General features: G+C 41.8%; 4 protein-coding genes, 1 long non-coding RNA gene and 1 pseudogene across 13 annotated transcripts; 4 read left to right on the top strand and 2 right to left on the bottom strand.

Annotated features, from left to right (window-relative positions):
• The first annotated feature begins 3,735 nt into the window (after positions 1-3,735).
• Positions 3,736-4,507, top strand: LOC135596407 (GDP-mannose 4,6 dehydratase 2-like; annotated as a pseudogene).
• A 466-nt stretch (positions 4,508-4,973) lies between these two features.
• LOC103970588 (protein POST-ILLUMINATION CHLOROPHYLL FLUORESCENCE INCREASE, chloroplastic) lies at positions 4,974-8,376 on the top strand. 2 transcript variants are annotated; one of them, XM_009384418.3, is made up of 8 exons: positions 4,974-5,195; positions 5,722-5,827; positions 6,496-6,580; positions 6,662-6,740; positions 6,818-6,931; positions 7,012-7,124; positions 7,769-7,876; positions 8,005-8,376. In XM_009384418.3, exons 1-8 carry the CDS (start codon positions 5,081-5,083, stop codon positions 8,143-8,145), a joined length of 861 nt encoding a protein of 286 aa, XP_009382693.2. In that variant the 5' UTR covers positions 4,974-5,080; the 3' UTR covers positions 8,146-8,376. The 2 variants fall into 2 exon arrangements, with proteins under 2 accessions (XP_009382693.2, XP_009382692.2); XM_009384417.3 differs by having other exon boundaries at positions 4,990-5,195; positions 5,716-5,827.
• Positions 8,377-8,508: 132 nt separating this feature from the next.
• On the bottom strand, positions 8,509-10,076 carry LOC135597030 (uncharacterized). Its single transcript, XM_065089426.1, has 2 exons — positions 9,571-10,076; positions 8,509-9,480 (listed from the first exon to the last, which is right to left on the bottom strand). Exons 1-2 carry the CDS (start codon positions 9,890-9,892, stop codon positions 8,705-8,707), a joined length of 1,098 nt encoding a protein of 365 aa, XP_064945498.1. The 5' UTR covers positions 9,893-10,076; the 3' UTR covers positions 8,509-8,704.
• Positions 10,077-10,232: 156 nt separating this feature from the next.
• Positions 10,233-10,866, top strand: LOC135597031 (uncharacterized). Its single transcript, XR_010481096.1, has 2 exons — positions 10,233-10,531; positions 10,604-10,866. It is a non-coding gene; the product is annotated as an uncharacterized LOC135597031 (long non-coding RNA).
• Positions 10,867-11,765: 899 nt separating this feature from the next.
• On the bottom strand, positions 11,766-16,480 carry LOC103970586 (CASP-like protein 5A1). The gene is made up of 3 exons (XM_009384415.3): positions 15,972-16,480; positions 12,579-12,711; positions 11,766-12,227 (listed from the first exon to the last, which is right to left on the bottom strand). The coding sequence occupies exons 1-3, from the start codon at positions 16,181-16,183 to the stop codon at positions 12,036-12,038; spliced, it is 537 nt and encodes a 178-aa protein (XP_009382690.2). The 5' UTR covers positions 16,184-16,480; the 3' UTR covers positions 11,766-12,035.
• A 3,093-nt stretch (positions 16,481-19,573) lies between these two features.
• On the top strand, positions 19,574-24,278 carry LOC103970585 (uncharacterized). Of its 8 annotated transcripts, none has more exons than XM_065089425.1 (4): positions 19,574-19,722; positions 19,846-19,927; positions 20,065-21,658; positions 23,681-24,278. In XM_065089425.1, the coding sequence occupies exons 3-4, from the start codon at positions 20,117-20,119 to the stop codon at positions 24,062-24,064; spliced, it is 1,926 nt and encodes a 641-aa protein (XP_064945497.1). In that variant the 5' UTR covers positions 19,574-19,722; positions 19,846-19,927; positions 20,065-20,116; the 3' UTR covers positions 24,065-24,278. The 8 variants fall into 8 exon arrangements, with proteins under 8 accessions (XP_064945497.1, XP_064945496.1, XP_009382688.2 ...); XM_065089424.1 differs by having other exon boundaries at positions 19,846-19,961; XM_009384413.3 differs by having other exon boundaries at positions 19,579-19,726.
• Positions 24,279-24,292: the final 14 nt, after the last annotated feature.

The following is a 24,292-nucleotide window of genomic DNA, read 5'->3' as shown; positions in this document are numbered from 1 at the left end:
TCACAAATTGAAACACGATTAAATTCATTTTTGTCTAGTGCACAAAACAAAGCATTCATAGCCTTTGCATTTAAAGCAAAAACCTTCTTCTCCGATTCATTCCATTCGCTCATCGGAAGAAAAGATTTTTGAAATCCGTTTTCAACAATAGACCAAAGCTCAAAGTCCATAGAAATGAGGAAGATCCTCATGCGAGTCTTCAAATATGTGTAATCTGACCCATTAAACAAAGGTGGTCGTGCAATAGAGTGGCCCTCTTGCATGCCGGAGTAAGCCATCTCTCTTGGGTATTAAACCAAATATGAGAGATAACCTTGCTCTGATACCACTTGTTAGGATCGGAGCGGCACTAAGAGGGGGGGGTGAATTAGTGCAGCGGATTAAAACTTCGGTTTTAGAAAAATCTTTCGTACGATAAGGACGGAACTTGAAAAGCTTAACTTGAAGGCGTATTCTTAAAGTTGCGCAGCAAAGGTAATAAGGAACTAAAGCATGTAAGAAGGTTTGCAGTAATGTAAACAGCAATAATAAAATACAAACCAGAGATTACGCCGATTTTAGAGTGGTTCGGTCAAATGACCTACATCCACTTGCGAGGCCCCTCTTCGATGAGGCTCCCACCTTCCACTAGCAAATCTCTTGAAATGGAAGGGTAAATACCCCTCTTACAACCTTTTACAAACAGTTCAACCTCTTACAAATTTTTCAATAAGAAAGAAGGAGGAGAACTCTCTAGCAAATTGAAAACAAGACTTGCTAAGACTTTCTTAGACTTTTCTCTCAATCAAAATGCTTCTCAAAAGTTGTAATCTTAGCTAAGATTTGAGGGGTATTTATAGGCCTCAAGAGGATTCAAATTTGGGCTCCAAAATTTGAATTCTCTTTGGGTTCCCGATGCTGGCGATGCCACCGCCCAGCCAAGCGGTGCCACCGCCCAGCGCTCGGGTGCTGGGCGGTGCCACCGCTGGCTCTCCGGTTCGCTGGTTTGGCTTAGTTTTAGCCCAAACCAAATCTGACTTTGGGCCCAGTTGGCCCCTAACCAAGATATAGGATTATCTCTTAATCCTAATCCTAATTACAAGTGAACTACATAACCAAAACACATCCTAAGCAAGTTTTCAACCGCGAACGTCGAGTCTTGTTCCGGCGAGCTTTCCGACGAACTTTCTTCCGACGGACTCCCATCAAGCTCCCGATCTTGTGATGACTTTAACGAGTAGCCGAGCCTTCTCGGTGATCTCCGTGAACCTCCGACGATCTCTTCGGCGAACTTCCGAAAATTCCGATAGGTTCCCAATTTCTTCTCGGTTGGTTCCGGTAGCATCTCCAACGATTCTTCGGACTCTTAAACGTCCATCGATCTTGACTCCGGTATCCTTGCTTTATGTTTTCTGGTTATCGTAGTTAATCCTGCACACTTAACTCAATAATATGGATTAGATCAATTAACCCACCAATTGATTATATCATCAAAATCCGAGATTCAACAATGCACAAGACCTAATATAGCATTTGCAATCAGTAAATTGAGTAAATTTACTAGCAATCTAAATATAGAGCATTCGAAGACTATTGAAAGAGTTCTTAGGCACCTTAAATGGACCAAAGATTATGGTATATAATACTCAAAATTTTCTGCTATTTTAGAAGGATATACTAATGCAAGTTGGATATCGAGTTTCGGAGATAAAAATCTACTACCGGTTGGGTGTTCACCTTGGGAGGTAGTGTTGTTTCTTGGAAGAGTAAGAAACAAACATGTATAATTCACTCAACTATGTAATCAGATTTTGTTACTCTAGTAGAAACAGGAAAGGAGGCTGGATGGTTGAGAGACTTTCTATTAGAAATTCTATCGACTTCTAAGAGTGTGAATTCAATTTCTATACTTTGTGATAATTAAGCCACTTTAGCTCGTGGGTATAGTAAAATATATAATAGAAAGTCAAGACACATAAGTCTTAGACATGATTATGTAAGGAAATTAATCAAGAGTATGATTATTTCACTCACATTTGTGAAAACAAGTGAGAATTTGGCTAATCCATTCACCAAACCTCTTACAAGAGAAGTTGTAAGATCAACATCAAAATGGTCAGAGCTAAAACTTCTTGAATAAAAGATCTACCAATGATAACAACCCTATTCAATATTATGAAATGAGTAACGAAGAGTTCAAAGGGTAAGAATAAGTCATTGACATGTGAAGTTGTTCAGCACTTTGAAATATTTTATAAGTTCCATCTAAAGATGTTAAAGTACTGGTTGTCACCGAATGAGAGTTGAGTTAATTATACTCTTAACGAAGTTCAGTCAAATTAGGACAAGTATCTCAAAGAGTGATAAAGATAATATACGAACTTCATAGTGGTGCCGTTTTAATCGATAGTTAGAGTTTCTCTTATAAAAGTTCATAAATTTGGATAAGCCTAAGGCTATATTAGTGTTGAGTGAGAATTTATGAGAAATACAAGAATATTGTATTTATGTGTGGGGTACACTTATCATTAGAAATAATAAATTCAAAGCTTTTATACTATTTAAAATTTTGATACTTCAACTTTCTTATGCTTACACTAACGTAATACTCAAATCGAACGATATATTATTTTATTTATAAATACTATTTAATCGCTTATTTTTTTTTTAATTTGAACAAGTGGGAGATTGTTATAAATTATTCAAATAAAAAATAGGTTTCTTTTTAAAAGAGTTATTTGAAAAGATGATTTCCTTTTAGTTATTTTGATAGTTATTTTTTAAATATTATATCTTTTATAAAAATATCTATAAATAGGTATTTGAGAGTAAATCATGAAAAACATCTCTTTCACATCCTTCTTCTTTCTTGATAATTTTCGAAGTGATTGAATTAAACATTCTCTAATTCCTCTTTAAAGATTCTTTATTGTTTGCTCAATACCGATCTTCTAAAAGCTTGACATATCTATTAAAATTATTTATAACAAATCCATAGTAATCTTGTTAAAAAGAAAGTGCAAATATCAATTTTGAGAAAGTACTTATACACATTTTAAGTTTAAATATATTTTCTTTCTGTATTTTCCAACATACACACTTGTAGCCTCCTCCAGCGACGCGCACACGAAGCTCACCGTCACCAGGCGGCAGGGTGTGCATGACGACCTTCACGCATGCATGGGAGCAGTACGGAGGGCTCGATCCGAGCTATGCCGGCCGCGATGCTCATCATCTGCCCACCATCCTTGTTTGCTTAATCCTTATCCGTCGTAAAGCCGAGCATCAGAAGGAAGACGCACCTGAGCGAGGCTGGCCAATGTTTCTCGCGATGGCATCCGTGGCGACCATGAGGATGGCGAAGGCGAGAAGAAGAAGACGACGATACGAGAGCTCCCATTTCTTGGATGCAGCTGAAGGGCAAGTACGAGGTTGACCAAGAAGGTGCTGATATATAGGAACGCAGGAAGGCAAGAGATTGATGTGCTGGGCGTGGAGACGTCTGAGGGCGACTAGCTAAAGCGAGCTTCCATGGATCATGGAGGCCAGCCGGAGAGATCACAGGGTTCACGGCGAGCAATTGAGCGTCGGGAGAAACATGGTTGGTTGGCATTCAGGGGTTGGTGAAGTGCATGTTGTAGGTCCTACTTCCTTCCTTCCTTCCTTCCTTCCTTCTCAATGTAAGTGTACAAACTTCACACCAAAGTTCATGAGCTGTATCTTCTTCATGTGGCTCATACTCGAATTGGGGCCCGCATGAAGCTCCACAACGCCGACTTATCCGACGCCTCTTCCCTCCGCCGCTGGGTCGACGCCCTCCTCCCCGATGAGGTCTACAACCTGGTCGCCCAGTCCCACGTGGCCGTATCCTTCGAGGTCCCGGACTACACCGCCGACGTGGTCGCCACCGGCGCCCTCCGCCTTCCCCCAAGCCCATCCGCTACTACCTGGCCGGCTCCTCTGAGATGTTCGGCTCCACGCCGCCGCCCCAGTCGGAGGCCTCCCCCTACGCCGCCGCCAAGGTGGCCACCCACTGGTACACCGTCAACTACCGCAAGACCTACGGCCTCTTCGCCTGCAACGGCTTCCTCTTCAACCACGAGAGCCCCCGCCGCGGCCAGAACTTCGTCACCCGCATGAATCACCCGTGCCGTCTGCCGCATCCGCCTCGGCCTCCAGACCAAGGTCTTCCTCGGCAACCTCTCGGCCGCCCGCGACTGGGGCTTCGACGGCGACTACGTCGAGGCCATGTGGATGAGGCTACAGCAGGACGCGGCCGGCGACTACGTGGTGGCCACCGAGGAGTCCCACACCGTGGAGGAGTTCCTCCAGGCCGCCTTCGGCTACGTCGGCCTGAACTGGAAGGACCACGTGGTGATGGACCCCAAGTACTTCGGCCCCGCCGAGGTCGACAGCCTCAGGGTTCCAGGAGCTGGTGAAGATGATGGTGGACCATGATCTGGAGATCGCCGAGAGGGAGAAGGTGTCGGTGGACGCCGGATACAACGACGCCCAGCAGCAGCTATAGATAGAACCAAGACATTTGTTTTCTCTGCTTGGTTGTTGAACTCATAGATTGTTTCGTCTCGTTCAAACACTCGAAGCTTTCCTCTTCTTCTCTTCCTTTCCACTTCATGTATTCCCTTGCATTGTATTCTGCACCTTAATTTGGTCCGATGAATCCACAATCTATCGAGGTCAAACCACGGAGGTCAAAAGGCGGCCGCACTGGACACGTCAAAGACGGCGTGGAATTTGTCTTTACGTGCACTCGGTGAGGTCGATTTCTTTTTCTTTTTTTTGTGTATAAATATTAATTGCATGACGGCGATAAATATCAGCGAAAATATTGTTACGAGAATATTCCAATGAAGAAATAAAGGCAACAATTTTCTCATTAAAATATCAACGACTAATTTGTGGCGTAAGTAAGTGGGAATTTATTTATACTCGAAAATAATTAAAAGAGAAAAAGAAAGGAAAAGAAATATCTATCTCCTCTGTGGCGATGGCGTCGCCTCGTCCGCCGCTCACCAGTTATAACAGCCAGGGCAGGGGTTCCTCCTCCTTTGGCACGCGCGGAATCCCCTAACGTCCCCCCATGGCCATGGCTTCCCGTTTCTCCCCCGTTTGCCTTCCGTCCCCCTCCTCCCTTTTCCGGCCCGATCGTCACGGCTCCACCTCCATGCCGCCACCGTTGGCTTCCACGCCCCACGGTATTCTTCTTCGTCCAGATCGCTTGCGTCTTGTTCGACCAATGTTTCTTATCTTTCTTTCTTTTCCTCCCTTCCGGTGACAAATTTCTGTGGAGTTGTTGTTGCCCATACTTTTCTGTCGGAGTTGCGGCTGTTGTTTCCTCAATTGAGATCCGTAATTTCGTCTCTCCGCGAGCTTGGGAGACCAAATTTTCAGGAAATCGTTTATGTTCTCACTGCTTTATGTACATCCGCAAATTATTTTTTGCTTCTTGAGGTTCATATGCAGACTGTGCAACGCAGTTGACCTCTAAGATTTACAATAAAAAGGAAAAAGGTGTATTTTTTTTACTTAGATGGTTATTTGTGTGGATTAGTTTTGGATTTACTTTTATTAATGCATTTACCCGGGCAAGAAGTATCCATTTCTATAAGCAATTAGCTAACTGCTGCTTTTCATCGATGTCCTCAATGGGGATGAAGCTCTTGGTGCTTATTATTTTTACATCAAATCTTACTAAGCAATTATTTCTTTGTGAAGCTGCAGATTTTGCTGGTGCATGTTCTATGATATACCGGCACAAGCAAAGGTTTGTAAGGACAATCCGAGAGGCCAGTGTTGCTGCAGCTCCAACTGTGGAGGAAACTAAAGAGTAAGAATATTTTAGATTGATATGATCCACACTTATTAATGATATCTATTCCCAACTGTGGAGAAAATTAGAGCTAGCTTTTTATTTTACCCTGATATCTGCTGAATACTAGTAATAATTATCAGAACACCATATTCATAATGTCTGATATTGGTTTCTTTAACCTTTTTAGTGACACTTATCTTATATATTCAAATCATAAAGGTCATGCTAAACATGGAACTTGATGGCCATACTCTCTCTCAAACCAGTTATTTGGGTCTGATCCACTAAAATATTTGGAAAACAATATTTCAAATTGGCTTCCTCAGTTATTTTGAATCAATATCGTATCCTGGCAATAATCTTTGGGAATATATTTACAGATTTCCACACCCGTTGTTGGAAAACAAATGATATATTGGAAAAAGGTTGCAAATTATTGTATATGGAATTAACTCCAGTACTGCACTAAAACTGGCTTCCACAGTAGTCTTTATTTATAAATTTTAGAAATCGTTACCATTTCCAAATTCAAATGGTTTGCAGAATTTGCTTACTGTTTGTGATCCCTTTTAATTAGCTTGTGCTTTTTCTAGACGTTTTATTAACTTGAGAACATTTTCAAGCTTACATTCTAATTTCTTGAATTTTTACAATATGACTTGTTTGTTTTCTCAATATTTCAGGTATACACTTCCTACTTGGGCTGAATTTGAACTGGGGATGGCTCCTGTCTTCTGGAAAACCATGAATGGTCTTCCTCCAACATCTGTATGTGAGGATATCAACTCATCATATAATGCCTTGATTTTCTCGTTTTTCTTCACCGAGTATAACTTTAGTGTTTGACAGGGAGAAAATTTGACACTCTTCTATAATCCTGTTGCGAGCAACCTCGTCCCTAATAACGAATATGGGGTTGCATTTAATGGTATCGAATCATCCATGGTTGATATTTTAGTTGTTGTGGTAATTCAATGTTTAACGTTGATATGCAAATAATTACAGGTGGTTTTAATCAGCCCATTATGTGTGGTGGTGAGCCAAGAGTAATGACAAAGAGAAATAGGGGGAAGGCTGATCCTCCCATCTTTAGTATAAAAATACGTGTACCGAAGCATGGTTTGTGATATTTTGTTATTGTGGTCTGAAATTTCTAGTTCACATAGGCTTGTTATAACTATAGTCTTGCAATTGTACAGCCGTTAACCTAATTTTTTCATTCACAAATGGAGCTGAATGGGATGGCCCATACAGGCTAAAGTTTCAGACTATGAAGATGTGGCGGAACAAACCACTAAGCTTTTTTAATGAGGTAAATAAACTATTGCTCCCAAATTTCTTGAAAATCTTACCATTTGGCATTTTCCAATTCTTCAAAGGTAAGTATCGGTCATCTCGAATTATTTTAGCTATTGATTTGATTATTTGCGGTGCTCTGTCTCTTTTCATACTTCTTGAATTGCAATTTGTAACAAAGAATATGCAAATTTTAGCTTTAAGGTGGATCTCTTTTGCACAAACTATGTTGTATCTGAGAACTCCATGCCTTTTTTTGGCCAAATCCTAAATTAAGCATAATCAACTCCATCACCTCATCTCCTTTAAACATATAGACAAAATGTAGGAGGGACCTTTTAACCAGTACTCCCACGTCTCTAGAAGAGCAGTGGTATCCTGGTGCCATCCAGTAGATTTAGGGTCCGAACCTTTACTTATGACACCTTGTGTATTTTTCAGTGCCTCATGCACGAATTTGAAAAAACTAAGGAAAAAAAAAAAACATGTATTGCTGTCAAGAAATCTCAGCTAACCTGGCTTCTGCAAGAAATCTCCAGATGTTGCAAATATGTATTGCTGTCATGCCATTTTTCTTAACACACTTTTTTTTCTCTTTTATTTGTATTACTTAGTGAACATGTGACTTGAGAAAATTAAGGGGTCAAAGGCTTGATGTAGGGTCTGGCTCAAGAGCTCAGTGTAGAAGGAGCTTGCGAGAGAGCCATCTTTCCTGATGCAAACAATTTTGTGGCAAGCTGTGCAATTGGCAACATTTACACCGAAGGAGTAAGAAACTACTTCAGCTTTCCTTTCAATTATACTAGAAAATCTTCTTCTCTCTTTGGGTGCATCATATTATTTGAAGAGAGTTTGAGGGGCTATGGATGACAACTTAGCCCATGAATTCAATACAGGGAAATAGCTGCAAGCTGAATCTTGTACAAGGATGCATGGATCCAGACTCTCCATTATATAATCCATTAGCAGATGTAGATGATGGGTCTTGTCCTTTGGACTCGGATTCCGAAGAAGAACAGTGTGCTTCGCCATTGTAATGAAGGATCTCAGGTATGGCTGCCAGATCTTATTCTAGCATGCTTATAAACACATTGACATGTAATATGCTTGGTTGATGTAGACTGTATTATCCATATACTTTCTACATAATCCTCTTACTGTTTAGTGTACAGCATATTTGCCAATCGCAAGCATTTGTTGCTTTCTGTATCCATCTTGATGGGGGCATTGGTTCTGTGTTACAATATAAAGTTGCTATTCTGCTTCCAGTGTTTATCTCAATTTTCAAGATAACAAAAAGCTCAACATATTTTGTGCAACACCCATTAGTCTAAACATGAGGATTTATTTGCCATTAGAATTTATTACAAACTGGATCATCTAATAGAGGCATCCATCCATAGTGTAAGTGTATTTTGATAGACAATGAGGAAGAAATAATTCATGAAACAAAATGCATTACAATAGGATCTTACTAAGAGAAAAAGAGAAACAATAACAGCAGCATTTTGTTTATTACATATTACACGGAGCAAAGTGGACAGAGATAACATGTAGAGTTGTCGTGCTAAAATGGCAGCAGCCACAACACTTGTACTAGGCGACGTCGACGGCGGCGGACTCGTCGACGACGACGCGGGTGGGAGGGTGGAACCGGCAGTAGGGGCAGCTGGTGGAGAGGAGGGAGGTCGTGCGGTACTTGTCCTCTCCCCCCATCATGGGCATCGCCACCCCCTTCTTCACCGGGCTCACGTATTCCGCCCGGTAGGTCTGCCCCAGAACCCCCTCGACCCGCTCCGTCAGCCCGGCGAACCTGAACTGCATCTCCAGGTGCGCGAAGGCGTTGCCCGGCGGCAGCCGGTACCCGTGTGCCCGGTCCTCCTCCTCCGTTATCGGCACCACCTTCACGTCCATCTCCACAACTCCCGCCACCGTCACCCTCACGCTGTTCGTCTCCCCCGTCCTTTCGACCACCACCTCCCTCGTCCCGGTACCACCGCTTCCCTTCTTACCTTCGCCCCCGGTCGGCGCGCGCCACTCGGCCTCGCCATCGGTGGGCACCGTGACCTCCTTGCCGTCCCAGCGGACCGCGAGCGCGTCGAAGCGGTCGTCCCACTTATCCACCCTCCGGGCGGCGACGACCAGGGAGTGGGACTCGAACATGACGGCCAGCGCCTGCACCCAGGTGAAGTCGCGCGCCCTCCCCTCCGGCCGCATGCCGATGAAGTGGGCGTTGATCTGGAACTGGTCGTCGGACACTATGGCGAAGTCCCCTCCCTTGGCGCCATGGAAGTAGAACATCTGGCCGTCGCCGCCCACGAACCGGGGGTCGTAGCACACCGATCCGTACCCATTGCAGTTGGGCAGCCTATCTGCATCAACACAAGCCAAAGGAAACACAAAACATGAACGAAGGCAATGCACGTCATCTTCGAGTGAGAAGCTAAGAGTGACGGCCGCACGTTTGCAGGTGGTCTCGCAGCGGCTGCTGCAGTCGGCGAAGCATCCCTTGAAGACCTTGTTCCTCCTGGGCTTCCGTTGGGGGCACTCGGCGGGGCACTCAATGGTCTTATAGCGGCAGCGGCCTCTCGCCAGGCAGAAGAAGCGTTCCTGCCTCGACCTTCTCCTCGGTTCCAGCACGATGTAGTGCGTGGACGCAGGATCCAGTGCTCCCTTAGCCTTGAGATCCTTATAAGCAGCCGAGACGGCTCCCATGGACACCACCACCACCAAGGCTGCAAGCCAGACCAAGATGACGGCCCTCTTGCCACTCCAGACCACCATGCCTTTGATCTCCCTGTGCTCTTCCTGACAAGAAGCCCTACACTTGCTATCAAGTTCTCTCTCTCTCTCTCTCTCTCTCTCTCTCACACACACACACACGCACACAAACACACACAGGAGAAACACCTTCGAGGGGCTTCATATATATATATATATAATATATACCTCGAAGTAAACGGGATCATAGGTTGACTTGAGATCGATTTACAGCTAAGCTCTCCACGATCTAGGCGATATACTAAACATCTACCTCTGCATTCTGCATCCACCATTCCAAAATACAGCATAGAATGAGGAGGCTATCATGCAAAGACACCAAAATCCAGGCTTATGCCCGTGGCCGTAGCATTACTTGCGGAGTGATCCGTAGTTTGCGTACTCGATCCGGTTGAGCTCGAGCTTTTATACGGTCATTGTTGTGCAAGCAACGATCCATAGGCAACACGATCGAGTACAGCGCCTTGATGGTGATGCCTCCTCGCGGCGTGCCTGCCAACGCACGGGAAACGCTGGCGTTTGCTTCTGCTGCTGGACTTCGTCGGCTTGTTTGTGAGCCCCGAGAGAGTCGACTCGTACGGTGGATATACAAACGAGAGCAGATGGAGCAGCGTCGGACATGCAGAAGGCTGCCGACTCTATGTATGTATGTATGTATGCATACCATCCATTTCATTCCCTCTCGTCGTCTTAATTATATTCGCTTAGTTACAGCAAATCATTCTCTGAAGGCGCAAAGCCATCAGAGTCGCGGTGGAGAATCGTGACGGACGCACATGCCGCACCGGAAAGAACGCCGGTCCTCTTCGCTATGTCCACCGGGGGGTGCCATCTCTCACGTGCACCCATGCACGTCAACTTTTATTTTGTTTATATATACAAATACATAATTTTGGATGAATTGTCGAAAGAATTTATTTTATGTTTTTTTTGCTTCTTTTCATAATTTCTAAAGGGTGTTTCTCATTTTACTGTAATCCTTAAAATGTCTCTTGATAAGATAAATAGTACAGTATCTACTGAGTATATACCCTATGGATTGATCTAATTGTTCAGTTATAATATTATCATGTTTTGATAGAGATGTCAAAAAATAACTATTTGTAACTCTGTTTTTTATAGGAGATTAATTTTTTTTTTTGGGTTTTGAGTTTAATTTGTCTTTGTTTTAATATTTTTGAATACATTTTTTTAATGATAAATGTGTCAAAAATATTATATATTGGAGATTAGACCAAATCGAATCGGTCGATATATATATACATATATATATATATATACATATATATATATATATATATATATATATTCTCATTTCAAATAAGTAAAGCCATGTGGAAATAAACTAAGGAACTGTCGACATTAAAGCATGCGTCGATCTCAAGTTACTGTTCTAACGACTGCGTAGGTGAGGGAAAGCTATGTGCGTGGCCTTTTGACTTGGCTCGTCGACCGATGCCGACCATTAACGGAAGAGGCCATCGATGGTGCCCATCGCATGTGCGCCAACTGTCACTTTGACCTTTGAACTCCGGTCAACACAAAGATTTGACTTTTTTTTTAATTTCAACTAATATTAGTATTTTTATAAAAAAAAATGATTTACTTATATAATATAAAAATAAAAATTTATAATTTAGCAGAAGATGATGATACAATTATAACAATGTATGAATTACAAATAGATTTGATCCTTTTCGGATCAATATACATGAACATATTCATAACATAAGTTGAGAGCAATTCAATCAATATTTCACAGATTCCCAGAACTGCAACCCATCAGAGAGCAAATCTCTCTCACTCCATTATTCTCGCCTTTCATACAAACCGAGTGACTTGTGAAATGGAGTACTTAAATATGATTCATTGTGCGTAAAACAAGCAATAGAAGACCAGGAAATCATTTAAAGAACAAAGGTTGAATGACTGAAACAATGAGGTCAATGTCCAGTGAGCAACAAATGTAGAGAATGGAGGCTACCAAAGTTGTACATTTCATCTGATATCTTGCACAATCACACCCAGGAATTCATACTATACAGATTGACAGTAATGGCAATTTGACTGTTGATAAATGGGGGAGAAAAAGAAATCTTCAAGGGCACACCAAAAATTGGCAATTAGGAGCAGCCATTCTTGCTTTTCACCTACATGCCAGTGACCAGAAGTTCATGAGAAATGATGGGCAGACTGCAAACCAACTGATGAAAGCCATCGCCGTTGCAGTCTCGAAGCTCGTGCAGTGGTTCTGTGAGCATATTTTGAGATCATTGCCGATCAATACTGTAATGCCGGAAGATGCACAAGCAGCTGCAAATGTCAGTGTGGCCGTGATCTGCATGAGAAATCAAATTAATGCACTTTCCACTGCATAGATATTTACATGAAAAAAATTGTGCAAATCTTATGTCGGGAAAGGAGATTTCTAACTAGTCTGACTTCACAGTTATAGAGACATTTGATAGGGGCACGGTTGGTTTGAGCTCACCGACAAAGTTAATTGATGCATACTAAATTGCCAGATGAGAGACTCTTAAAGGATAAATTTACTTTTATGACGTCCGCAGATTGAATTTATATGACAACATGCATCCAGGTGTTTATCTGCATGTGAAAAACCTCTTGATTTTGTTTAGAACAAAACCAGGAAGCTAACATCCATCATGCAGTCGACTGACTTCCTTACCCCATCTCCAAGAGTAAACAAACGCAGTGCTCGGGGATTCCGCAAGCAGCGTTTTACTAGAAGTGCATATATATCCAGAAAAGCTAATGAGATACTCCACAAGCCTTGTAAGATGGTTGCCGCAACCAGATAACTGCAGGATACGGAAAAAGTTACTTCAGAAGGTTCAGAATTTCTGTTCCGTATTGTGAATCTAAAGTTGCTAACTATGTTGCAGACAAGAGAGCATTCACCATATATGCCCACACTAACAATCTTCAAGAAGTATCTTAATTAAGAAATTTAAAGTGAGTTTTAATTAGATTACAAGAGCATCATGATTTCTTTAGATATAACTAATGGCTTATATTTATAGCGCCTTAGCTGCCTATTCACAAGGGCTTCATCACTCAGTTCGTGAATTTTTCAGAACACAAGTAAATTTGCAAACTAGGCAAAAACAAAAAAGACAGAGACAACCAGTACTATCCATCTATACATCCAAACAGATATCAGTGCAGCATGGCAGCAGTACATCTATTTTGAAAAGTCAAGGACATGCCAGAGAAGCCAAATGAAGTATCATGTTATCAAGTCGAAACAGACTGTTCTGAAGACCCTTCCTCAAGCTTATCTACATGGATGAAGGTAATGTGTATCATGATAAATACTTTACATAGGGCATTTCAAAGAGAATATTCTTAATTTTCATATTATCGATGATAAGAGCAAATTTGATGGCTTTAAAAGAGACAATAAAAGACAGAGCAATGTACAAGTTATTGAAACTAAGAAAATGTAACTTGAAAACCAACAGCTGCTGTTCACCATAATTCAGCAATACTAAGACTAACTTGGTCACTTGCAAATGCCGATCCTAACACTCCTTATTGTCGACCTCGACCTCTGTCCCAGTCTCCCAGACTCAGTTTCTTCTCCAAACATGGTAATGATATATTAGTCAGGCTATATTTATATAAACATGAATGTTTGAAAGAAAGAATGACCAGAAAGTATTACTGTGATTCCTTAATTAGAGGTTACTTGGCGTCATAAGAGGACAATATATTTTCCAAGATGCCATATGAGAAGTTTTTGGGCTTAAGAACGAATGGATAAAATTGACAAAAGAATTAAAATCTATATCCATGGCAGAAAGAACCATGGACAAAACCATAATTAGCAGAGCAACGATGATGGTATCTCCACCTTCTACTTAAGAATTTCTTTTCCTAATCGGATAGTAGTAACAAAAGAAATTCTAGAATCTTAAGAACTCAGCGGCAGTGTGATGAGACATACTCAAATTCTAATTCCTCAGAGGTTCTAGTGCAATTTGAGACATTTGAGGTACTGGTAAAGAGATATATTGGACCACAGGAACATTAACTTTTTGCCAAAATTTACTTTAGGATCATAATCATTATTATTCTGAATTTCTTTGGCCTTGTGAACAATTTTGCAAGATGAATTTCAGGAGAGAAAACCTCCAACCAGGCAAAAACATGACATCATCATTGCACCATATATAAACCCATGAAACTGAAAAAGGGATGATGTAAGTGTGTATATTACATAAGTGCACGTTGTTACGTGCTAACAGACTAAAAGTGTTGCCCAAATTCTGGCCGATAAACCGACTAAGTCTCCTCATCAAAACAGACACTCGAATACATGTACCTATTTGATTCATGCAACAACTATATTCATACATGCATGAAAAGGGCATCCTTGGTACAATATGGATTCGTACATGGTGGATCATAAACCTTTATGGGAGGAACATAAATTAAGATATTGTATAGTTTCAGATTATGGTCGCTAACTTTGAGTGAGCATTAAATCCTTCCTCCCAGCAAGTTTCAATTGTTTGAGCAAGACAAGACAAACAGAACTAAAAAGAAATTGACTTGTGTAGCTGTTTGTGAGTAGCCATCAATAAAATGTCTGAAAATAATAATATGGCAATAACGGCTTGAGAGTCTGACTCATGCTGGAAGAATTCAGTCAAAGGCGCATTCTAACTCTCTTAGCCCTCAACAGTTCAGGAAAGTTCAATGCAAGATTGCATGCATCCAAGAGAGGCAAGACTAGTGAAGCCCCATTTTATGCACTTTGGCACTAACCACCAAGGATTGTGAACCATTAAAATAAGTAGAATGGAACTTGTATCCAGAAACAAATATCCAGTAACCCATACCCTAACCCAAAGAAGATGGAGGGACCCTGAAAAAATAGATACTTGAAGATAACACAGATTATGATGACGAAAGGCAATCTCTGCGTAACAACAGCATTTGCTCTTTTCCTGGCAGTTGCTGCCAATGCCCACACAAGCATAGTCAAAAGCAATCATTAGTCTTCAAAGAATTAAATCCTGGTACCAATCCTGTAATGGTCACCTCATGGACAAGTATGATACGTTGGTACGGCACACACCAGAACATCACTGAGAAAGTAATAGAATATTACTTTTGATAATGATAACATAATACAATGTGCTTTTGTACATGGCCAGACTGGTACAACGCATATGATATTTGAATCCATGACTATCCTTGTTGCTATTGCCGCTTCTCTCTGTAGTGACAGGAGCAGACATTCTGCATCGTTTTCTTTGTAATTGACTTAAAGTTGGGGTGATAAGCTCTTTATGAGCCTAATGGAACTTACTCTAAAGTAATTATATTAACAAGTCTACAGTGTATCAATCAGGAGCCTCATAAACCATTGACTTGGTATACTGGCTGAAAGAAATCAATTAACAAGGATACATGCATCATCAATCAATAAGAAACATTAAGGAAGACAAACTTAAACATTCAGAAGAAGAGGCCAAGGTCTCTTATAATTCAAACGCTGAAAGGTCAATGGATAATTCCTGTAATGGTATATTTGTTTTAAGAATCTGAGTTGTGTTAGCAAAATTTTATCAAAAATTTTATTTTTATCATACAGCAAACTGTACTAAGAGCAAAGGAAACCAAATCACAATGATCAAAACATGGTGTATAACTATTGTAACCCAGTTGGTAAAGTTCTGACAGTAATTGCATCCACATGCAACAGACTTTGGAACTCCAACACCAAAAGAAGATAATCAATGGAGTATCAATAACATTTGGACTCTCTTTAGACATCCTAAGCATGAAACCAAAAGAAAGATTTGTTTATAACATGAATAAAAATTCTTCCACCCTGATTACAATGTCTTGTTGATCATTTTAATCCTAAGCACATCTATTTATGGTTCTCAATGATATTAATGTCTTAATAAAATAGTCTGTCAAGTCAAGAATGTAGAGAGCACAGTAAGTGATCTCTTCAACTAACTAGTAGAGATGCTGGTTCTCTTAGAAATGCTTCAGGGAAGAAAAAGGAAGAAAGAAGGGAATCGATGAAGGGCCAAGTTACCAGAAGGCAGTGACGGAGGCAAAATCGCTGGCGGAGACCATGACGCCGAGGGCGGCGGCCGCGAACACAAACTGAGAAAGGCGCAGCGCGAGGCCGCCGGACGTCCCCGGCATGCCCTGGATCTCCTTCATCCTCACCCTCGGCGGGTTCTCGGCTGCATCCGTCAGAGGCGGCGCCTCCACGGGGTGCACTGCCGGCCTGCTCACAAACATCTCTCCTAGGCGAACTCCCAGTCCATGACGGCCGACGAGGCTACCAACTAGGCGTCAGATCAGGTGAAATCCCATCATCATCACCACCCTACCACCCCCCTCGTTAATCGAGATCCCTCTCTTCCTACCTCCAATTTGCCGGACTCCGGAATAAGATATGATTCTTGTATGGAGGACGCGATAGCAAAAGGAGAAGGATCAGAGAGCCGAGAGAGCGACGGCGATCGAAAGAGCCAGCCGAAGACAACACGACGAAAAGAAAACACACGAACACAAAACGATCACTAAGAGTGTGACCGAAGATTTCTAAATGGTTTGTGGGAGCCACAAATTTCTCCAATCACAATACAGGTAGAGCTGTATGGTGTTGTGTAGAAGGCGTAAGCGTCTTTAATATACAGGTGTGTATATGTATATATATATATATATATATATATATATATATATACGTCAGCGCGTGCTCGGCAAACGTGTTAAGTGGCCGTCTCTTACGCCCGCATGCTTTCTTTGTTCTTACGCCGTCACAGTTATTTATTGAGGACTTCCGTTTCCTCTACATGGCCCCAAAAAACATACCCACCTCGGACGCTACCCGAGACGGCATAAGCCTCACAGATGGGACCCGGTCCAATCAAGTGTATATAAGGAAGTGGCGGTGACGGCCAAATACGACCTTCCAAGACTGTGTTCGGAACAAAAGGCCTCTTCCTCCTCTATCATCTTCTCCTCGCCATGAACCAACAAGATCTGGACTGCGTTCTGGTGCCGGCCGGCCTCACCATCATGTTGGCTTACCATCTATGGCTTCTCCGCCGCATCGCTAAACACCCGACCAAGACTGTCTCTCTCTTTCTCTCTCTCAAATGCATACCTGTTCATGCAGATCTTGGCATCATGATACAGAACTCGACTAAGAACGGAGTCCTGGCTATCCAAACCCTAAGGAACAACATAATGGCGTCGACGCTGTTAGCCACCACAGCGATCATGCTCTGCTCGGTGATCGTCTACCTAATGACCAACAGCGGCGGGAATGGAAGCTCAGGCAAGCACAGCGGACAGGACTTGGTGCTGGGCGACCGAAGCAAGCTGGGTCTCTCCGTCGAGCTGTTCTCCATCTTAGTCTGCTTCGTGTTCGCCTTGCTTCTAAACATCGAAGCCGTTCGGTACTACAGCCACGTTCGCATCTTCATCAACGTGCCTCTCCGGGGCCGGCGGTCACCGGCTCACCTCGATACAGTCATGAACAAGGGGAGCTATTTCTGGTCTGGTGGACTCCACGCCTTCTACCTCTCCGCTGCTTGCTACTGGTGTGCTTCCTGTACCGAGGAGGAGAAAGAGAGCGGTGGTGGCGGTGAGAGGATGATGGAGAGTGCACTGGGGGATCCGCGCGACCAGAATCGACCGGTTGGGTCCAGATCTAATCGGTCACATGCAATGTAGTATTTTTAACGCTGACAACATCGCATTATGCATGCACTTTGGCATAAGAGACAACCAAATCTGCACTATCTCACGTCAACAAATGCAATGCACAGAATCATGTGTGTGCGTGTGGATCCCACACTACTTCCTCAACACGTCAAGTTCGTGAGAGGCTACTGCCGTTGTGTTTGTGGACAATGCAGCTTACAGAGAGTTTCTTTTCAAGGAATTTGGGGTATCGACGGTCGATGAGGAGAGTGCTGCTATTATGATGGTGAGTTTGTCCGGTTAATGGTATCTTTTCGGTGACATCAAACTCATATTCTAACTTTCATGTTAATGCAGGCAATTCTCTCAACAATTTAGCATGTTGGTGAACAAATATATCATGACTGATGAGTCGGCATAGTATAATTCACGAGTAGATGTCGAGAGTCTTTGACCGATGAGCTAGTTGCCGAAGTCGATCACGCTCTCGGGTCGAGGCGCTGGAAGCTGTGCGTTGGCATCTCTCGGTCGGGATGACGATGGTAGCCCGATGAACTCCGCTTTCCTGCACATAAGACCCTAATCGGTTGGTTACCGACGTTGGCCCCTCCGACGATCAAGTTAATACTTGGTGGGGGGTATTTGTTTTTGCTTCCCCCTGGCCAGATGCGGAGCAAGGGTTCTTATACTACTGTACGAGGGTCGATCGTACATAGGCTTGGCGTACCAACCGATCCTCGAGGGGGCGTGTTGGTACCTTTGTGTGATCGTCGTCTCGGGATGCGTAGGACGGTACCAAGCAATTGTCATACGTAGGTTTGGCATGCTAGTCGATTCTCGAAGGAGGTATTGAGGAACGCCTTCGTATGGATTTTGACCGGGCGTGTGGGAAGGGTATGCGTTGGTGGTGAGGTGGCTGATGATGCGGTGATGATAAGAAATGTTCAATACAAGCAATAAGAACTAGCAGTATGTATATATAAAGTATCAGCAAACGATCATCATAGCAAATTTTTGATGTTGACAATACTTTAGATAGGGCATTTAAAAGTGCCTTATGTATTTATGAGAATAGTTAAAGCAATATATATATATAAAGTTTATGTTATAATAATATTGAGATGGATATATAAAATTATCATAAAAGATGAAAAAAATATTTATATTCGTGAAGAATTACATATCGTTTTGAATAAGATAAGTGTGAATCATTTAAAATGGTATGAAATATGGCATGAGAAAACGAAAAAAATCTTAAAAAGATAAGTGAGAATCATTTAAAATGGTATGAAATATGGCATGAGAAAAGACGAAGAAAATCTTAAAAAGATCTTAATACAAATTATAAATAAATATCTAATTACTTTAAACTTAATTAAATTTATAAAATTTTATATATTTCAATTACGATAAAATATTTATGTAATCAATCCTAAATAGTTAGAATTCATAATAATAATAATATATTATTATTATTATTATTTTATAAGAAAATATAATTTACTATAAAAGAATGGCTCTTATGGTATGAGATGCATAGTCATCAATTTTATCAATAAACATCACCTTTAAATAAAATTATTTTTTAAAATAAATAAATATGAAAAGTTATGTTAGGAAAGAAAAAACATCTTAGATTGCTGGGGATTCCATATCCCAAATGTCATGTCTACTATAGATCACGTCGTCCTCTACATAGTAACGGAATGATTCGGTCCGCCCATCTGTCTCTCTCTCTCTCTCTCTATATATATATATATATATATATATATATATATATATATATATATATATATATATATATATATATATATATAAAGAGAAAAATCTTATATAAAAATGGTAGAGAAAATGGGGATTTGAACTTTCGGGTGGGGCCCAAAACACTCCGGAGGAAGAGGATAACAAATGTGGGGTCCACGACAGCACGATGGTAGTCTCGTGATTCATCCCAAATCCCAACCTCTTTCCGTAGTTTTCATCCAGAGGTTTCAATTCCAAATCAAATCGATCCCAATCAACAGATCGGGGAGAGAGAGAGAGAGAGGGATCGACTCCCCTCATTTCCTCTGTCGCCGGAGATCTCTGATTCGTCGGCCCAGATCTCACTTCTCCCTCTCCGTAAGGCAAGTAGGTGGTTGCTTCGATCCGTAGATCCTTGGATTGTTTTGTTCTTGGAGTTTCCTTTCTTTGATTCTATCTCACAGATGGATCTGAGCTATACTCGTGTGATTGGTCTCGGCTCGTAGATCTCCTCTCCCAGTTGCAATATTTGTCGGCGATACAGTCTTCTCTTTGGGGCCGAACGGTGGTTTCCGGCGAATGGAAGAGGTAAAGCATGTTTCGACCTGTGCTCGCTTTTGAGGTAGGGTTTCCATGGTTGCTTTCTCCATGTATGGACATGATTTTGTTTCTCTTTTTTGCTGAGCCTTTTGTATGGTTTGTGGTTTATGCGTTTGTTCCGCTAGATGAGCAGCTTATGGTTCTAAGGGAGAGAGGGAGGAATTGCGGAATTTTGGGATGGAGGATCTCTCCAAGTACGCCCACAGTCCAGCCCACCTCGCCGTAGCACGAAGAGATCATGCAGGCCTCCGGCGGATGGTCGCGGCGCTCCCGCGCCTCCCCAAGGCTGGGGAGGTCACCACTGAGGAGGAGTCCCTCGCCGGCGAGCTCATGGCTGATGCCGTCTCCGCCGTCATCGATCGGCGTGACGTTCCGCACCGGGAAACCCCCCTCCACCTTGCTGTCCGGATGCGCGACCCCATCTCTGCGGAGATCCTCATGTCGGCTGGCGCCGATTGGTCCCTTCAGAATGAGCATGGATGGTCGGCGTTGCAGGAGGCTGTTTGCACCCGTGAGGATGCAATCGCTATGATCATCGCCCGCCACTACCAGCCCCTCGCTTGGGCCAAGTGGTGCCGCCGCCTCCCTCGCATTGTTTCTTCCATCGAGAGGATCCTGGATTTCTACATGGAGATCACCTTCCACTTCGAAAGCTCAGTGATCCCATTCATCAGCAGGATTGCACCATCTGATACTTATCGAATATGGAAGCGGGGTCCAAACCTTAGAGCTGACATGACGCTGGCCGGATTTGATGGCTTCAGAATCCAGCGTTCTGACCAGACATTCCTGTTTCTTGGTCAGGGTGCTCCGGCTGAGGATGTGCATCCACCACTGCCTCCTGGGTCTCTAATCGTGCTTGCTCACAAGGAGAAGGAGATCACAAATGCACTCGAAGGAGCTGGAGCCAAGCCCACAGAAGCAGAGGTGGCTCACGAGGTTGCTTTGATGTCTCAGACTAATATGTACAGGCCAGGTATCGACGTTACGCAAGCTGAGCTTGTTCCTCACTTGAATTGGCGACGTCAGGAGAGGGCTGAAATGGTCGGGAATTGGAAAACTAAAGTCTATGATATGCTAAATGTAATGGTGAGTGTGAAATCAAGAAGGGTTCCTGGTGCTATGACTGATGAGGAGTTATTCACCGTCGACAATGATGAAAGGATAGCCAATGGTGGGGATCTTGATGGGGAGCTTGATGATGTATTGACACCCGAGGAGAGGATGCAGTTAGATTCAGCGCTTAGGATGGATAATTCACAGGGCTTAGATGAATCTGAGGGGAATAGTGGGGCATTGGAAGGTGTTGAGAACTCTGAATCCAATGGTGTAACCAAAGAGAGGACAAGCTGGTTTGGCTGGAGCAGTAAAAGGACTTCCAAGAACACTGGAGGTGAGGATGCAGATGATGTAAAGAATAAACACGTGAAGTTGTGCCCAGAGAATGGTCATCATAAATCTGAATCAGCAAAGGAGATGGGAGATATCAAGAAGGGGAAAGAAAAAGGCAGTAAGAAGAAGACCGGAAATGAGTCTAATAAACATGAAAGTGAGTTCAAGAAGGGTGTGAGACCAGTTTTGTGGTTGACTCCAGACTTCCCTTTGAAAACAGATGAGCTTCTTCCTTTACTCGATATCTTAGCAAACAAGGTCAAAGCTGTGAGGAGGCTGAGGGAACTCTTGACCACAAAGCTCCCGCAAGGCACATTTCCTGTCAAGGTAAACCGACAAATGTATACTCTATTCTAATTTTTTCTTTATAATTTTTCTAATTATTTTTTTGTCAGTATGACCACTACTCTTTCTACTTGCTTGAAATCGAAGAGTAAGCCTTCCTTCTCTAGTGGTTTCACTCTTTTGTCTGTTAAAAGTTGTATTTGCTAATTCTACTGGAAAACCTGCTTTGCTAGTTATGCTGCCATAGTTTATGCATTTGTGTTTTTGTTTTTTTTTATTCATAGATCTATTTACAGGTAATGCTGATAATGCTTCTTTTAGCTGCACATTATCTACTGAAGTATGGTTCAGACATATTGTACTTATTTTCCATGTCAGACATCCTGAACTTCTCATTACCTGGCCATTAACGAAAGGTTTTAAGTTATCCTTATTGAGGAATTCAGCTTTAATCTTGGTTGTGCAATTTTAATGGTTCTCAGTGAAAAGATCATCTCAAATTCTGCTGCAGCTTTGTGTTATTCTTGTTAATTGGGGTGGATTCTTCTGACTTCTACTGTTCTACAGAATCCCAGTTTCATTAGGAAGTGTAGCAGTCTAAGTTTGGTCAAAGGCCCTACTAGACGAGTCTTATAACTGCTTTGTTATTGTTTCAGTGGTATGTGCATGTCCTGCAACCTTATCAATCACTGTTTTGTCTCAAATGCTTCTCCAATCTCCATGTCTAAATGTATAGTTTCTTTCATTTTATTGGTGAAATTGTGACGTTTTATTTGGTAAAAGGAAAATATTTATTCTAAAGGAGGAATGGGTTCCCTCAGCAAAATTTTGTTTTCTTCCACTTCTCCAGCTTGAGAATTTCTCTGGTGGTAATAAAGTCTCTTTTCTTTTTGTTTTCTTCAGATATGTTCCTCGTAAATGACAATGTTTTGTGAAATTTGGTTCAGTTGGATTAGGTGCAAATTCACAATAGTTCTTTTTAAGTGTAAATCTTTCTTTCCTTAATTTCACTGTTGGAACCAGCTAAGTACCATTTCTGTCTTGACACTTCTATATAATTTCTCCAGGTTGGAAAATTTGAGAAGCAAATGTGCAATTTTGTTGAGAATATACTTGTTTTGTTTGATCATGTGTCATCATAAACTTTTCTGATGGCTTTCTACTAGCCATTTTTACCCTTAAGGTGCATGTGATGAGTTTTTTGCAATGATCTGGACATTATGGATTGAACTTAAATCAAATAAATCTTTTGTAATATATCTTCTGCAGCCTTTGAAATTCAGTTTATGTTCACATAAATAGTTAGTTAATCCAAGAGAATTTCAAAGCATTAACCGTGGTAGACCAAATTCCCAGTATGATCTGTCATGAATTTCCACATATATGATTTGCCTTTAATCTAGTCTTGTGATTTATTGTCTCATTTTTTGTTGTCTTATCCCTCATGTGCTCAGCTGATCTCAGTCATGTGCAATCTTTTGGGTCTTTGTCCCTTAGCTAGATGATGTGATATGTTTATAGTAAGAACAGATTATCTCCTCACACCACCACGAATTGTTGTGGTTGTTGCTTTTGTTTCTATAGCAGTTTATTAAGTTTAAAGGCCTTTCCTTTTGGAGCAGTGAGTGCTGTTGAAGGGCTCATGGAGTGGTCAATCATAAAAATTGTCACCAAGGTTTTTCGTTATAGATCTGCAATGGTGAAATACTTTAGTGGATGAATCTCTAATGAAAGTTTAACATGCAATGACATGTTTTATAAAGCTTATCCTAATAATATTTCTCTTATTATGTCCTTTCTGTTTCTGATGCAAGGTGCACCTCTGTGGATCATGGAATATGACATAACATGTATTTTGTCAAATCTTTGTCTTGTGGTCACGGAATGGAAACAGTCAATTGGATATTGAAGTAGCCATTAATTTTCAGTCCATTGCTGCATCTATGATGTATTTAAAGATTAAAATGGCAAATTTTCATGGGCAAAATTTCACAATTCAATACTGCATCTATGATGTTTTGACTTTCTCAATCATCAACTTAATATTTTTTATAACAATTTCAGTTAGCCATTCCCATCGTTCCTACCATTCGGGTTCTCATCACCTTTACAAAGTTTGAAGAGCTCCAGCAATCTGATGAATTTTCGACTCCACTTTCCAGCCCAACTCATTTCCAGGAAAGCAAAGCCAAAGAAACAGAGGGATCAGGTTCATGGTATTCATGGGTGAAACGAAGCCGAGGTGGGCAGTCTAGTGATAGCAGTGAAGGGCGAAGCTGCAAAGATGAGATCGATCCTTTTCATATACCCTCAGATTATACTTGGATTGATGCCACTGAAAAGAAGCGCCGGATGAAGGCCAAGAAGGGCAAGAGCAAGCGAGGTACCAACAGAAAGCAATCCACCAGAGGTACAGAAGATCAGCAACTATTGGATGGTTTCGAATAGCAAACCAAGTGCTGTATATCCGGAATGTTAGGTAAATTAACACAGGTATCGATATGTGTATCTAGAGATTCATATTCATTCCATTTCGGTGAGAAGTGTGTGATATCCTCAGTACCACGCTTAAGTAGTTCCATTTGTTCTTTTTTTTTGCTTGATGAAATGGTCAGTAGAAACCAGCTCACCCCTCCCCCCCCATTTGAGGGTGTTACCTGCATTATGTTATGGATG

The sequence above is a fragment of the Musa acuminata genome, chromosome BXJ1-11, assembly GCF_036884655.1.
Source record: "Musa acuminata AAA Group cultivar baxijiao chromosome BXJ1-11, Cavendish_Baxijiao_AAA, whole genome shotgun sequence".
Lineage (NCBI taxonomy): Eukaryota > Viridiplantae > Streptophyta > Magnoliopsida > Zingiberales > Musaceae > Musa > Musa acuminata.
This window is presented reverse-complemented; position numbering and strand designations above follow the sequence as displayed.

Coding starts and splice junctions, on each gene's coding strand:
- LOC103970585 (XM_065089425.1), top strand. CDS start 20,117: ATGGAGGATCTCTCCAAGTACGCCCACAGTCCAGCCCACCTCGCCGTA. Junction 21,659..23,680: donor AAGGCACATTTCCTGTCAAG/GTAAACCGACAA, acceptor TAACAATTTCAG/TTAGCCATTCCCATCGTTCC.
- LOC135597030 (XM_065089426.1), bottom strand. CDS start 9,892: ATGGTGGTCTGGAGTGGCAAGAGGGCCGTCATCTTGGTCTGGCTTGCA. Junction 9,481..9,570: donor CTGCGAGACCACCTGCAAAC/GTGCGGCCGTCA, acceptor GTGTTGATGCAG/ATAGGCTGCCCAACTGCAAT.
- LOC103970586 (XM_009384415.3), bottom strand. CDS start 16,183: ATGTTTGTGAGCAGGCCGGCAGTGCACCCCGTGGAGGCGCCGCCTCTG. Junction 12,712..15,971: donor GCCTCCGTCACTGCCTTCTG/GTAACTTGGCCC, acceptor CGTATCCTGCAG/TTATCTGGTTGCGGCAACCA. Junction 12,228..12,578: donor TGTTTACTCTTGGAGATGGG/GTAAGGAAGTCA, acceptor TTTCTCATGCAG/ATCACGGCCACACTGACATT.
- LOC103970588 (XM_009384417.3), top strand. CDS start 5,081: ATGGCCATGGCTTCCCGTTTCTCCCCCGTTTGCCTTCCGTCCCCCTCC. Junction 5,196..5,715: donor GTTGGCTTCCACGCCCCACG/GTATTCTTCTTC, acceptor TTCTTTGTGAAG/CTGCAGATTTTGCTGGTGCA. Junction 5,828..6,495: donor ACTGTGGAGGAAACTAAAGA/GTAAGAATATTT, acceptor TCAATATTTCAG/GTATACACTTCCTACTTGGG.